Below are 14,635 nucleotides of genomic sequence, written 5' to 3' on the forward strand. Positions count from 1 at the left end.
CAAGTTTAAATTTTGGTGACGTCACTTTTTATTGTTCTAGAGTTATGCCCTTTACAAATGGAAAATTGCTGAATTTATCGTTTTCTAACTTAATTTGCCTCAAACAAATGTTATGAAACTTATACACAATGCTTATAACCACACAAAAACTCAGTTCAAGTACGAATTTGGGTAGCTTTACTTTTACCGTTCTTAAGTTATGTCCTATTATAATGTTATATGCCAGCGGGGGCGTCACCTATGTCCCATGGACACATTCCCCATTTATTTCTGGAGTAATTTTACTTGGCATGTGCTTGTGGGTTCACCAGGGTCACAGGAACCCCTGTCTTAAGAAATCAAGGGCCGAGAAGGAGTTTCTAAATAATAAAATTATGATAAATTAAAATATAACTTTTCAGATATTTAAGAAACATTATTGGATGTGTGCCCTCTGTATTGACAGGTTAGCCTGGATCAAGTAACCCTTGCCCAAATTTTTTAAGGGGGATTAGATCTGATCTCTTGAAATGTGACTAGCATTATGTTTTTAATTAAGTCTCCCAAAGGAAATTTGGGATGACTTATTGGTTTTGCTCAGTTATTATTATTCTTCTTCTTCTTCTTCTTCTTCCTCTTCCGCCGCTTTTAAATTTGAACTTGTCCGCACCCGTTCTCCAAAACCGCTTGTCAGATTAACTAAGGGTTTCACAATATGTTAAACTAACATGTCTAATGGTGCAATCAGGGTTTTGTTTGTTCAATTGGGTTTATAAAGGGGTACTTTGAGGAGCAAAAAGAAAGGAGGGTTTTACTATAGAACCCTATGGGATTTTATTTTTTTAAATTTTCAAATGATTATAAATTGAAAACTGTTTGTCATAGACACAAAAGAGGGACGAAAGAGACAATCTTTTTAGTCCCCTATCGACGAAGTCGAAGGGGACTTTAGGTTTGCACTCCGTCCATCTGTCCGTCTGTCCATCTGTCAGTCCGGCAAATCAGCTTTCCACACTTTTTTTCTTCGTTCTTGAAGATATTGATTTGATATTTGGTATATAGTTTTATCATGACAAGTTATAGATCAAGTTCAAATTTTGTTCCGGTCTGATGATTTAGTCCAGAGTTCTGGACCATATCTAATGTTAGAGTACTATGTTAAACCATATTTCTGTACAAAGGGAGCTAACTCATTTTTTAAAAGACATTCTTTGTTAAATTATTTGAAGAATTGTTTGACAGGTTTGTTTGTTATTTATTTTCTGAATGCTATATAAATCAAAAAAAATTATGAAGAGAAATCCTTTAATTAGCTAATAATCTATTTTTATTAATGTATATATTTCAATACATTACATTGTGTAGATAAAAAGTTGTTGACATTTTATAGATAAGTTACAAATATATATTAGTTTGTGACAAATGAAAGAAAAAAATATTTAGAACTATTAATTATATCTGATCAAATTTGAAATAGATATACACTGTATTACATCATATCTAATTCTAGAGAACTATTAATCATATCTAATGTTTTTTTCATCATGCTTATAAGATATTGATTGATAATTGGTATATAGTTTTATCATGACAAGTTACAGATCAAGTTCAAATTTTTGTTTCGGTCTAATAATTTTGTGCAGAGTTATGGTCCTTGCACTTGAAAAATTCACTCATATAATCAGTTTTCAACACTGTTTTTAGTCATGCTTGAAGATATTGACATGATATTTACTTTTTGTTTACACCATGACAAGTTATAGAACAAGTTAGCATTTTGTTCCAGTAAAATGAATTTTTACCCGGTAGGGGACTATGTATTGCGCTGCAATACTCTCAGAATGCTTGTTAATTGAAAATGTTCTAAATGATAAAGCACATTAAATGAAATACAGGGTAAGTCCCCAGGGGTCACCGCCACGTCCTGCCATTTAAGAAAGTTCTAATACCTTGTAAGTGCTCAAGATCCCCACCCCTAAACCATATATATTCTGGTTTGTCATGCTATGATGGTTTGAATGATATACAGGGTTAGTCCCCAGGGGTTCCCCCCCCACTCCCAATGTTGTAGTATCTTTTAAATGGTCGATATCCCAACCCCTAAACCATATATTTTCTGGTTTGTCATGATAAAGCACATCAAATGAAATACAGGGTTAGTCCCCAGGGGTCACCCCCACCCCCTACCATTTGAGAAAGTTCTAATATCTTCTGAATGGTCGAGATCCCCACCCCTTAACCATATATATTCTGGTTTGTCATGATAAAACACATCAAATGAAATACAGGGTTAGTCCCCAGGGGTCACCCCCACCCCCTGCCATTTAAGAAAGTTCTAATATCTTGTAAGTGGTCGATATCCCAACCCCTAAACCATATATATTCTGGTTTGTCATGCAAAGATGGTTTGAATGATATACAGAGTTAGTCCCCAGGGGTCACCCCCACCCCCTGCCATTTAAGAAAGTTCTAATATCTTGTAAGTGGTCAAGATCCCCACCACTAAACCATATATATTCTGGTTTATCATGTGAAGATGGTTTGAATGATATACAGGGTTAGTCCCCAGGGGTTCCCCCCACTCCCAATGTTGTAGTATCTTGTAAATGGTTGAGATCCCCACCCCTAAACCATATATATTCTGGTTTGTCATGCCAAGATGATTTGAATGATATACAGGGTTAGTCCCCAGGCATCACTAATGCATATAACTTTACTGGACCAAACCAATTTTCACTGGACTTTGCCCAATGTCAGGCGACCCTGGGAATACGAATTATGGGAGCTTCGATTGGGAGACTTCGTAACAGCATCCTGTTACAATCATTTCTTGTTTTTAGCAATTTTATAAGCCATTTTCCCCCAGACCTGTCAGGGGAACCCTTGCCCACTTTGTTTTAATTGTATATTCCAAAAAGGGTTTTATATATAATGGGACTCTGGAGTTAGTATTGATAATATATTTGGTACATACCTGTCCTTGCTCTGTCATGTTATTGATGATAACTTGAGTACCCCATTATATATTCTGCCGCTCATCGATTACTGCTGTATTGCTTGGGGAGAATGTAAAAATGAAGGGATAATAAGAATATTAAAACTTCAAAAAAGAGCAGCAAGGTTAATTCTTGATGCAGACCCTTTATCCCCATCAGCCCCCTTATTTAAAGAACTTGGATGGATGACAGTAGAAAACAGAATCAAATACCACAATTATTTACTGCTATATAAATGTATGTGGAAAGAAGCACCACAGTACCTACTTCAAAAGTTTCAACTTATATCTGTTAATAATCCTTATGCTTTAAGGGGTGTTACTCAAGGTAATTTGATAGTTCCTAAGCCAAAAACTGAACTGTTTAAAAAATCTTTTGCTTATTCTGGATCAGTTTTATGGAACGGACTACCATATGAAATGCCTAAAGTGCAAAACTCTTTTTCTTTTAAACAAATTATAAAACGATACTTGAGGCAGTCCCAATATTCAGTCTTGAAATGATTGCAACTATTACTTTTTTTTAGAATGTATGATTTTGATTTGTATATAATATCTATTTACTACATGCAATCTGTAACTGTTTTATATGTTCTAATGGTACATGTATATTGAACTATCATGACTATACGATTGTGTTAATATGTTGTATGTTTGCTTTTTTTTTTTTTTTTTTTTTCTCATTATTATTTTTTTACTTGTATTGTATATGAGGGCCTCAGGGAAGATTAGTAATTGTAACTAACTGTGTTTACCCTCATTAAATAAATAATTTATTAGTATTATTATAATGAACCAAAAACATTTATACTGATGAATAATTAGAAATTATAGGACAGGTTTTATTTATTCCTCTTGGCTTACTTGTATCTTGATCCCTTGAATCACAGACAGAACATACATGTTTGGCACTTATTTTTGTTTTCACTCAATAAATGTGCAGTTTAGGGAACATCTGTTGGCAGTGCCAGATTTTCACTTGTGTTTTCCAAATGTTCTGCATTTATTTTATTGCTGATATTTTATTAATTAACAACTTGTGTTTGTGTACGTCTGGCAGGTTTTATTTGACCTTGACCTCATGTTCATGTTTCATTAGTAATTAGTCTGTTTCTCAGAAACTATAAGCAATAGGTCAACCATATTTGGTGTATGAAATGTTGTAAGGTGTACATGTCTGCTTGGCAGGCTTAATCTAGTAAGAGGTAAATGTCTGTCTGTCAGAGTCTGGCATGGTTCTTCCGAACTTGACCTCATTTTCATGGTTCAATGTCCAGTTTTCCTAGTTAGGTTTGTTTTTCAGATACTATAAGCAATAGGTTAACTTGATTTGGTGTATATGTTTGTTATACATGTCTGTCTGGTAGTGTTCATCTGACCTTGAGCTAATTTACATGGATCATTGATAATGTTAAGTTAAGTGATTACTTGTAGTAAAACTTTATCTTCTACACTTTCAACATAAATTCAATCATTATCAGAAATGCAAAAAAAAAGACAATACACCCTATACACTTTTGTTATATTTTATAAAATTTGAGTCAAAATAAGTTTTCAAGATTAAAAAAAAAACCAGAGTATACTTTTTAGTTTTAAAGTGGTGTGACCACCTGAGTGAGTGAAACCTACCATCTAATAAACATATAAATGATAAAAGAATGCCAGAAATGTAAAGTCTTAACATGAAAGAAATTGCAATTCATCATTTATACAACTACAGAAATTAATTTTTTATCTAAGAATACATGTATTAGGAAGGATTCTCGACACTTTAAGTGGCAATAGAAATTAATGATTTATAAAATCCTTCCCAGAACCACCTCTTTCATGTCATGGTGTATGTGCAGAAGAAGATTTTCTAACACATTATTGTCTAGACAACATTGCAACATGCTATGAAATGTTAATGATTCTTGGATAGCATGATAAATCCAAATAATTCTACATTTTGCCTGAAGTAAAACTAATAACAATAGATTTAGACAAGATTACCACTAGTGAAGAAAATTTAAGAAATTTTAAGATGACAGTTTAGTTCATTGAATGACCATTTATTTGAAGTATGTTGGACACATTTACAAAGTCTTAGTGATTTTGTCTTAGATTTTATCAGATTTGTTTTGTGAAATGAGAATGTGGGCACAAAATAAATTAAACAAGTTCTCAAGTCACGAAATATGCATTACTAGTTCCCTAGAGATAAATCTAAGATGGAATTATGGGTATATTTTTTCTTGAGTATCAGCTGTAAGTGTTGGAAAATCATTTATTAGAATGTCTTTAGTAGTTTGAAGTACATATTTATTTAATTTCATTGTTAAAACTTAAACAGACATGCCTTGATGTCATTTTAGTTTTTCACTTTAACTGGTAATTTATATAAAAGTAAATTGATTTAATGTAGTCATAATTATTATAATATTGGATAAAATGATTTATAAGTAAAATTAAACCCCTTATATATATATTGACTCTTCAAAATTCAAGAGTCAACGCAATCATAGGTTTGAACATTGTTTTCAATTTAGACTTGTATATATATATACTTGTTTATATTTTTTCGTTTTGGGCTTGTATTATATTTGTCTTCGGGTTTATATGATCCTTTCATCCTATTTCGGCTCTTCAAAATTCAAGAGTCTATCCTAAATTGAGGTAAATGATATGGCCTTCCAAATACCGTTTCGATTCCTAACATCACTGAAGAGACATTAATTGTCGAAATCCGGATATGGTGTACTAATTTTTGCACCTTTTGTTTGCGGTATACCATCTTTTCCGCAAGTTTATTAGTCCCCTACTGATGAAGTCGAAGGGGACTTTAGGTTTGCACTCTGTCCGTCTGTCTGTCTGTCTGTCCATCTGTCAGTCCGGCAAATCAGTTTTCCACACTTTTTTTCTTCGTGCTTGAAGATATCGATTTGATATATGGTTTATTGATTTATCATGACAAGTTACAGGTCAAGTTCAATTTTCACAATTTTAGCTTTTCTCTTTGTTCAATTAAAGCCCTTTCTCTAGAATTAAATTTTTGATGAAATACTTATTAATTAGTAGATTTCTGTTCAAAGGGAAATAATTCATATTTTAAAAGACAAAATGACATTTTGGATTTTTTTACTTTTCTTTGGTAAATTGTTTGAAGAATTTAGTGGTAGGTTTGTTTGTCATTCTTGAAGATATTGATTTGATAATTAGTTCATTGTTGTATATAGTTTTATCATGACAAATTACAGATCAAGTTGGAATTTTGTTCCAGTCTGATAATTTTGTGCAGAGTTATGGTCCTTGGACATAGAAAATTCATTTAAATAATCAGTTTTCAACAGTTTTTTTCGTCATGCTTGAAGAATTTGACTTGATATTTTTATGAAGTTTACACCATGACAAGTTATAGATCAAAGTTAGAATTTTGTTCCATTACAATGAATTTGTAACCGGTAGGGGACTATGTATTGCCATGCAATACTCACAGAATGCTTGTTGTTTTCTGTTTGATATTAAATTAATATTTAAGATCCATTTTGTTACATCTGGTGATCATTTTATTTGGCAATTGCCAATGGCAGTCAGCAGGGTTTAAGAACATCCATTGTTCGACCTGCTAGTCAAATGCGTTTTGTTAAAATTATAATACTTTGTCACTTTTTTGGTCTTTTGGAAAATGTTGTTTGTGCTGTATTTAGACCCCTTTCACAAATTTTTGCGGTTGTATAATGTTTATCACGTTGTCAGCGTCGTCGTCATCCAAAGACATTTGGTTTCCAGACAATAACTTTTAGAATAAGTTTATGGATCTCTATTAAATAGTTCCACAAGGTTCCATACCATAAAAGAAAGCTTGAGATTGATTTTGGGGGATATTGTCCTAACTGTTGAGGAATTAGGGGCCAAACACAAGCATTTTTCTTGTTTCAGGACAATAACTTGTGTATAAGTGTATGGATCTCTATGAAATTGTACCACAAGGTTCCATACCTCAAACGGAAATTTGGGATTGATTTTGGGGGTTATGGCCCAAACCGTTTAGGAATAAGGGGCCATAAAGGGGCCAAAAAAAACTTAGGATTTTTTGGTTTCCAGACAATAACTTGAGTATAGTCTATGGACTTCTATGAAATTGTACCACAAGGTTCCATAACTCAAAAGGAAATTTGGGATTGATGTTGGGGGTTATGGCCCAAACTGTTTAGGAATAAGGGGCCATAAAGGGGCAAAAAAATCTAGGATTTTCTGGTTTCTGGACAATAAATTGAGTATAATAGAAAAACAAAGGATATGGGGTATCCATCCATGACACAAAATCAGTACATGCACAGCAAAATAACACACAAAAAGCAAAGGAACAGAGCTTTTATTGCTGTTCTTCATCTTAAAGTCACAGTGAGGCCTTCAACACGGAGCAAAAAACTCTCACCTTACTGCAAGTTTAAGACGGCCCCTAGCACTGGCTTGAGATGAATGCTTTGCAAAAATAATTTGGATAGACTTTGTAAGATGTAACACTACCCAATTGGGCCCATCAAAAAAGAACATACTGGAAGGTAGTACATATTTAAAACAAAATAGTTCCTACGCATAAGTCTATGGATCTCTATGAAATTGTACCACAAGGTTCCATACCAAAAAAAGAAGGTTGGGATTGATTTCGGGAGTTATGGCCCTAACTGTTTAGGAAAAAGGGGCCAAAAAACAATACTTTTCTAATACTTTGTATAAATTGCTTATTTCTTGACCAATTTCAATGCGGTTTAACTCAAATTTTGAATTCTTGGGGTTCTTTGATATGCTGAATCTAACTGTGTATTTAGATTTTTGATTCAGCCATGCTGGATCTATGCGATCACTCTGGTTTTAGAGATGGTGCAGAATACTAAGTTGAAGACATATCATGAAACTAATGTGTTTTTATGACTTGCAGAAACTTTATACACCATTTTTATCATTAACTGCCAACTTTTGACATGTTATTAGCCCTTAAATTAAGAAAAGATTGGTCAAACAACCTTTTATTTTAGATATACACTTGCATATAGTTCCTTTCTAAATCCAATAATAATAATAATTTACTAATCATGAATTAATGTGAAAAAGTAATATACATCAATATAATCAATTGATAAGAATTTTGAAAGTATTTTATTAGTATCTTATGCTTGTGTAAGTTATTGGATAAAATTTGGGTCACTCAAGATGTGTATTGATATATCAAAGTTGATTCCCACACTCTTTTGTAATGCTATTACTCCAATTCTTCCCTTATTGATACTATACCAGTATAATTATCAACTGTCATGATTATACAAAACAATTATACTCAAAGGTGTAAGTATTAATTGGAAACAACCTTAGTCTTAATTCACCACAGTTAATATCTCATGACCTGTTACATAATTAAATAGACACAATTTATTACACACCTAACTGAATACACAAATTCTTGACCTCAATAGTAAACCTACAAATGTATTATTTATTTTGATGTACACTACATGAAAATATTCTGTCAATTTTGTTAGCTAGCTGAATGATTAATCAAATGTGTTTTTTTTCAAAGAAAAGACAAAAAATGAAAAAATATGCCCACAAAAATGCAAGCAAATTTTATTTCTCTTGTAAAATCTGTGTCATTATCATCTGACATAAATCAATAATCAAGTTCTAATTAATTAGTTACAATTATCAGGAATTTGGTTGAAACATTAAAAAAAATTGCATTAAAACTCTTACCTGAGCATTTTCTGCAATAAAAATTATTTGTTTGTTCTCCATTTATATCCCATTATATTGCTATTCAACAATAATTGGAAATACATGTATCTCGGCATTAGGTATTTGTACATTCAAATTTGAATACAGGAAGATTATTTTTCTTAATGAAGAATGAACAACAATTGATAAAAAATAGTTATATTTTTTTTAATTTTTGTTGTTGAGAAAGTGCATTCATTCTGGTCAAAACCATTAAATTGCAATTATTTATCAAAAAAAATCTGACAGTGTCTGAAAATGAAATATCAATATAAATATTAGCATCAATATTGCAAAATTCCCTATCTTTGGACAATAACATAAAAATTTTACAGTAAGATTATGGAAATGAAAAGGGGAAAAAATATTGAAAAAAGTATGGTCAGAAAAAATATCAGACTAGCTATCAATATGGCTGGATCACAACATCGACGATGCTTTGATTAATTTTGTGGCCCGTTTTCAAATTATTCCACATTATAGGTCCAAAGGGTCCAAAAGTAAACTTTATTTGATTTAGAAAAAAAAATGAGTTTTTGTGGTTTGATATGCTGAATCTAACCATGTTCTTAGATTTTTTTTATTTTAGGACCTATTTTTCAAATTGGTCCTCAAGAAGGTCCATATATATAGGGTCCAAAATTAAAATTAGTTTGATTTTAACAAAGATTGAATTCATGGGGTTCTTTGATATGTTGCATTTGAACATGTATTTAGATTTTTGATTTTATGCCCAGTTTTCAAATTGGTCCAAATCGGGGTCCAAAATTAAACTTTGTTTGGTTTCAACAAAAATTGAAGTTATGGGGTTCTTTGATATGCTGAATCTAACCCTGTACTTAGATTTTGGATTTTTGATCCTGTTATCAAATTGGTCCATATTGAGGTCCAAAGGGTCCAAAATTAAACTTTGTTTGATTTCATCAAAAATTGAATTCTTGGGATTCTTCGATATACTGATAGGTAAATGTACAATTTCAAATTTTTTAAGTTCTTAGATCACATACATTCTGTGTCAGAAACTTTGCTATGTCAAATATTTAATCACAATCCAAATTCAGAGCTGTATATTGCACAATTAATAGAAATTGTAGGTACAGTCGTAGTTAAAAATAGATTCAGCATCAATTCTAATTTTGGAGAAGAAATTATGAATGAATATAGTTTGAAATTTACTGTTCATTATTAGAATAGATATTTTGGAAATTAATTAAATGCAAGTTTTATAGATTTTTTTAAAGACATTGTATTAATGAGAAATGACATTTGGAAATTGTTTTTTTTTTGGTTTTTTTTGGTAAATTTTATGTTTGAAGAACTCTGTTCTAGGTTTGTTTGTTATTCTGAATAAATTAATTTTCAGTATGCTATATATATTTTTTTGATGAAGCAAACCCCTGTAAAAACTTAGCTTATATTGTCCAGTTGTAACTTAATCAATCAAATTCTTGGTGTACTTGGATATGCTGAATCTAACCGTGTATTTAGATTTTCCAATTTCCAATTTCTCAGTTCTTTGACCATATTCATTCTGTGTCAGAAACCTATGCTGTGTCAAATATTTAATCACAATCCAAATGCAGAGCTGTATCAAGCTTAAATACTTACCCAAACTGTTCAGGGTTTGACCTCTGCGGTTGAATCAAGCTGTGCCTTGTGGAGCATTTTATTTTTTTTATTGTAATTTTTATGACATCGATCTTATTTGTGTATTTGTTTCGTTTCAGTTTGCCATTGGAACATTAATGGATGACTACTTAGGTATGTTGATGTTTTAACTTTTCTCCTGGGAATTAAAAAAAATGTGGCATTTTGGGCAGATGCACATGAACTATCCAATGAATAACTGTGAAACCCTTTAATGAACTATTAAGTTAAATAGGCCACACACACTAGCCATAATCAGCCATTGTCAATAATTGCAAATGCTGAGTATAGATTTTGGCTCAAATAATCGTTCATTTAAAAAGTTGTTGACAATATTTTCTGAATAGTTCAGAAATGCATTTTTTATACGACTGCAAAAATTAATTTTTTGTTGTTGTCATATATTGGTATCATGTCATCGTCGTTGTCGTCCGAAGACAGATAGTTTCCGGATAATAACTTTAGTATACGTAAATAGAAATCAATAAGATTTTAACACAAGGTTTATAACCACTAAAAGAAGGTTGGGATTGATTTTAGGGGTTATGGTCCCAACTGTTTAGGAATTAGGGGCCAATAAAGGGGTCCAAATAAGCATTATTGTATTTTTAAGTCAATAACTTGTGTTTAAGTGTATGAAACTCTCTGAAATTATACCATAAGTTTCCATACGACAAATGGATGGTTAGGATTGGGTGGGGGTGGGGGTTATGGCTTTAACCATTTAGGAATGAGGGGCAAAAAAAAGGGGGAAAAACAAGGTATTTTCTGGTTAAAGGACAATTAAGACAATTTTAAAGCAGTCAAAGGGAGGTAATCCAATCCCATTTAAAAACAACAATGTTTGATTACCTCCCTTACACTGCTAGTAAATTATTTTTGTCAATTTTTTTTTAGAAGTTACAATTAATTAATATTAATTTTAGCCATGACTGTGTATGTCATTTTATATTTTAAGACTTTCATGATGTATTTAAAAGGGTAATTATGGTTGCAAACTTTATTAGAAATTTGAATTGAGATAATGGCTATATCTTGAGGGAAAGAATTTTTTTTGGAAAAAGGGAAAGGGGGAGGTGAAAAAAATGTTTATTTTTGGGGGGGGACTATTTTTTCTCTCATTTCTGATTTCAGAAATTAAAAAGAAAATTTCTTCAAATATTTTTTTTTGGGGGTTAATATACAACAGGAAAGTGTATTGCACAAAAGTAAAAAAACAGGGTAATTTTTTTCTTGCACAAAAGCAAAAAATTGAATATATATTCAAATCATATAACCAATTTTTAAGTTCTTTGACTACAGTTATTCTGTGGCAGAAACCTATTATGTGTCAAATATTTAATTACAATCCAAATTCAAACCTGTATCAAGCATGACTATTGTGTCCATTTTTGCCCCAACTTTTCAGGGTTGGACATCTGAGGTCGTATCCAGCTGCGCCCAGCGAAACAATTTATTTTTTCTCATGATTTGCATAGTATAGTTAGTAAGTTAAGTATGTCAAATGTTTATTTTCAACTTGGAGATGTTTTTTTTTCCCCCAACTAATTGCTTTGAAAGCCAATTTATTGTTTTCTTTCGCCCTCCATGTAAATCACCAGGACTATTAAATTGAAACTGGGTCATATAAAAGTGTTGAATGCCTAGTATTTATGAACTATATGAAAGCTGACTATAATTGTATCCTAGCATTAACATGAAAAATAGTTATAAATCACAAGTTGACATCACTACAAATGTCACACATCAGACACAAGGAAATCAAGATAGAAAATTTACTCAGAGGTGTTCTAAATAGTTCTTTAGAATTAACCTAGAGGTGTTTCTAATGGCTTTGGAACAAAAAATGACATCATTAAAGCTTTCAGATTGTCAGAACTGTGTTTATATCTCCTTTGAGAGCTATAAAACTTTCTGTTTTATATGTAATGATTAGAAGATTTGACTTTACTGCAGCTTTGCCTTTGAGAAAACTTGAAAATTGTGCAATCATAGGGAAATGGATATTGGTTCAGTGCAGAAACCTAAAAGCTATTGTCAGAAATTTTACTCAACTGTCATTTTCAAATGCTGTAAAGTAAGACTTTAATTACCCTTTCATTTAAAATTTCCTGATTTCTATTATTAAAAAGTTAATATATTTTTTTCTACGTAAAAGGATTGAGTTAATAGGTGAAAGAATATCTTAAAAAAAATGGATTACTCTGACTTATCATAAATATATAAATCCATAGATCTATGCTTTTATTAAGTTAAAATGGTGGATAAAATAAAAACAGTTTATTTTATTAAAATAATAATTGTGGGCTATACCACAAAACAAAAACAGAACCTGAAGAATTAGATGTCACTGAAAGTAAGATTGAGAATCCTCATGCTATAGATAAAGTTCACTTATGTTTTATTATGTATTTTTTCATAAACCCCCTACCCAAAGTAAGAGATACAAGAAAACATGTTTTATTTTGAAAAATGTCAGATGGCTGTTAAGGTTAAAAGTAAGTGGGTATTTTGATACGATTTCAAAAGAATAACATTAATAACTTGTAAAACCTTAATTATAAATTGTGAATATTTCTTATTGAGTTAATACTGCTGATTTGGTAGAATATCATATCACCATTTGGAGCATACTATCCTGCAAGTGTCCAGTTGATAACAAATCACATTACAAGTGTATGTTTTGGAAAATATAATACTGCAAGTTTCAATTTGAAAGCATATTGTAAAAGAGTGAATTTTGTCCATTTGAAGCATATAACAGAGGCGGATTTAGGGGGAAGTGGGGCTTTTTACATGTTCCAGTCCTAACGATGCCTAGTTTGGGGCCCCTCTTTTTCAAAATCCTGGATCCACATCTGTATTATACTTTTAAAATGCCCATTGGAAGCATATTATACATAAGTATCCATTCGAAGCATACTATCCTGCAAGTGTCCAATTGATGGCATATCACATTGTAAATGCCTGTTTCACATCATATGATACTTCAAATGTCCTCTATTTGACAGTGTTTATCAAGTGATTTATTTCAAAGACATTTAGGAATGACTTAACTTTGTAGTGATAGACAGAGTATAAAATAATCACTATCTGAGAAAAAAAGTTTTAATTTATTTTCTTGAACAAAACCATTTGTAATAGTGTTAAAGTGAATCACTTATAAAGGACAGTATAAGTTGTCATGCTTGGTACTAAATCAATGTCAGACAGAAAAGTTAAAGAAGCAATTTCCAACTAATCGTTAAATCAAAGTTAAGAAAATGTATCTTCTCCACTGGTGAAACTTGCTTTAATTATTGATAATAGTCTGCACTTTATTTCAGATCTTTTCTATTTTAAATAGATTTTCACTTGAAATGGAAGTTATCGTACTTTTATGGAATCAGACAAAAGATAACATGAAAAAGAATGCCATATAGTGTGGTTTTATTTGTTAATGTTAGAATTGACTTTCTAGTTATTAATCAACTGACATTGTGAAGACCTTTGTCTGGCCAGATTAATTGTTCTGATATCCAAGTCAAGCCAGATTGCCAATATTTATTGAATGATTTACAATCATGGTTAATGATTCATTACACTTTACTAAGTACCAAATCTTATCTCTTGTCCCTAAGAATATTACCACTATCATTGTAATAGAATACGTTTTTTTCAGTACATAATATTTTTTTTTCATAAATAAGTGAATGAGTAAATATTAATTTGGTATTATATGTATCAATATAGTCGTTTTTGGCCGTTAATGCTTATCTAATATAGTTGGTACCATCATGCAGGATAAACCAACATATAAAATAAAAAATGCAGTAAACATCTGTCATGTAAAATACTTAACCATTTGTATACAGGACAGGAGCCTTCCCAATAGGAATGTTTCATTGTAGCTTACTGGTGTCTAGTGTGGGTTTTTGCCCTTTGCATTAAACCAAATCCTTGTGACACCAGATACTTTCAAGCTTGCAAAACATTTGATCTATTTATATTTATTATGCCCCCGCCGTAGCGGAGGGGGCATTAAGTTTTACCCTTGTCCGTGTCTGTATGTCCCAAAATTGGTTTCTGTTCTCTAACTTTAGTTTGCTTCAACCAAATATTATGATACTTATACACAATGCTCATTACCACAAAGCACAGATCAAGTTTGAATTTTGGTGGCGTCACTTTTACCGTTCTAGAGTTATGCCCCTTTACCCCCCAAAAAATGCTGAATTTTTTATTTCTGTTCTGTAACTTTAGTTTGCCTCAACCAAATGTTAT

General features: G+C 31.6%; 1 protein-coding gene across 1 annotated transcript in view; it reads left to right on the forward strand.

The window, feature by feature from the left end:
* LOC127738300 (DNA-directed RNA polymerase II subunit RPB7) overlaps nucleotides 1–14,635 on the forward strand; it is a 43,910-nt gene that overhangs the window by 24,172 nt on the left and 5,103 nt on the right. Inside the window, exon 7 of the mRNA XM_052249503.1 lies at nucleotides 10,453–10,486. Within this exon, the coding sequence (XP_052105463.1) occupies nucleotides 10,453–10,486 (34 nt within the window). The remainder of the gene's footprint in view (nucleotides 1–10,452; nucleotides 10,487–14,635) is intronic.

This window comes from Mytilus californianus, unplaced genomic scaffold (assembly GCF_021869535.1).
Source record: "Mytilus californianus isolate M0D057914Y unplaced genomic scaffold, xbMytCali1.0.p SCAF_4, whole genome shotgun sequence".
Classification (NCBI taxonomy): Eukaryota; Metazoa; Mollusca; class Bivalvia; order Mytilida; family Mytilidae; genus Mytilus; species Mytilus californianus.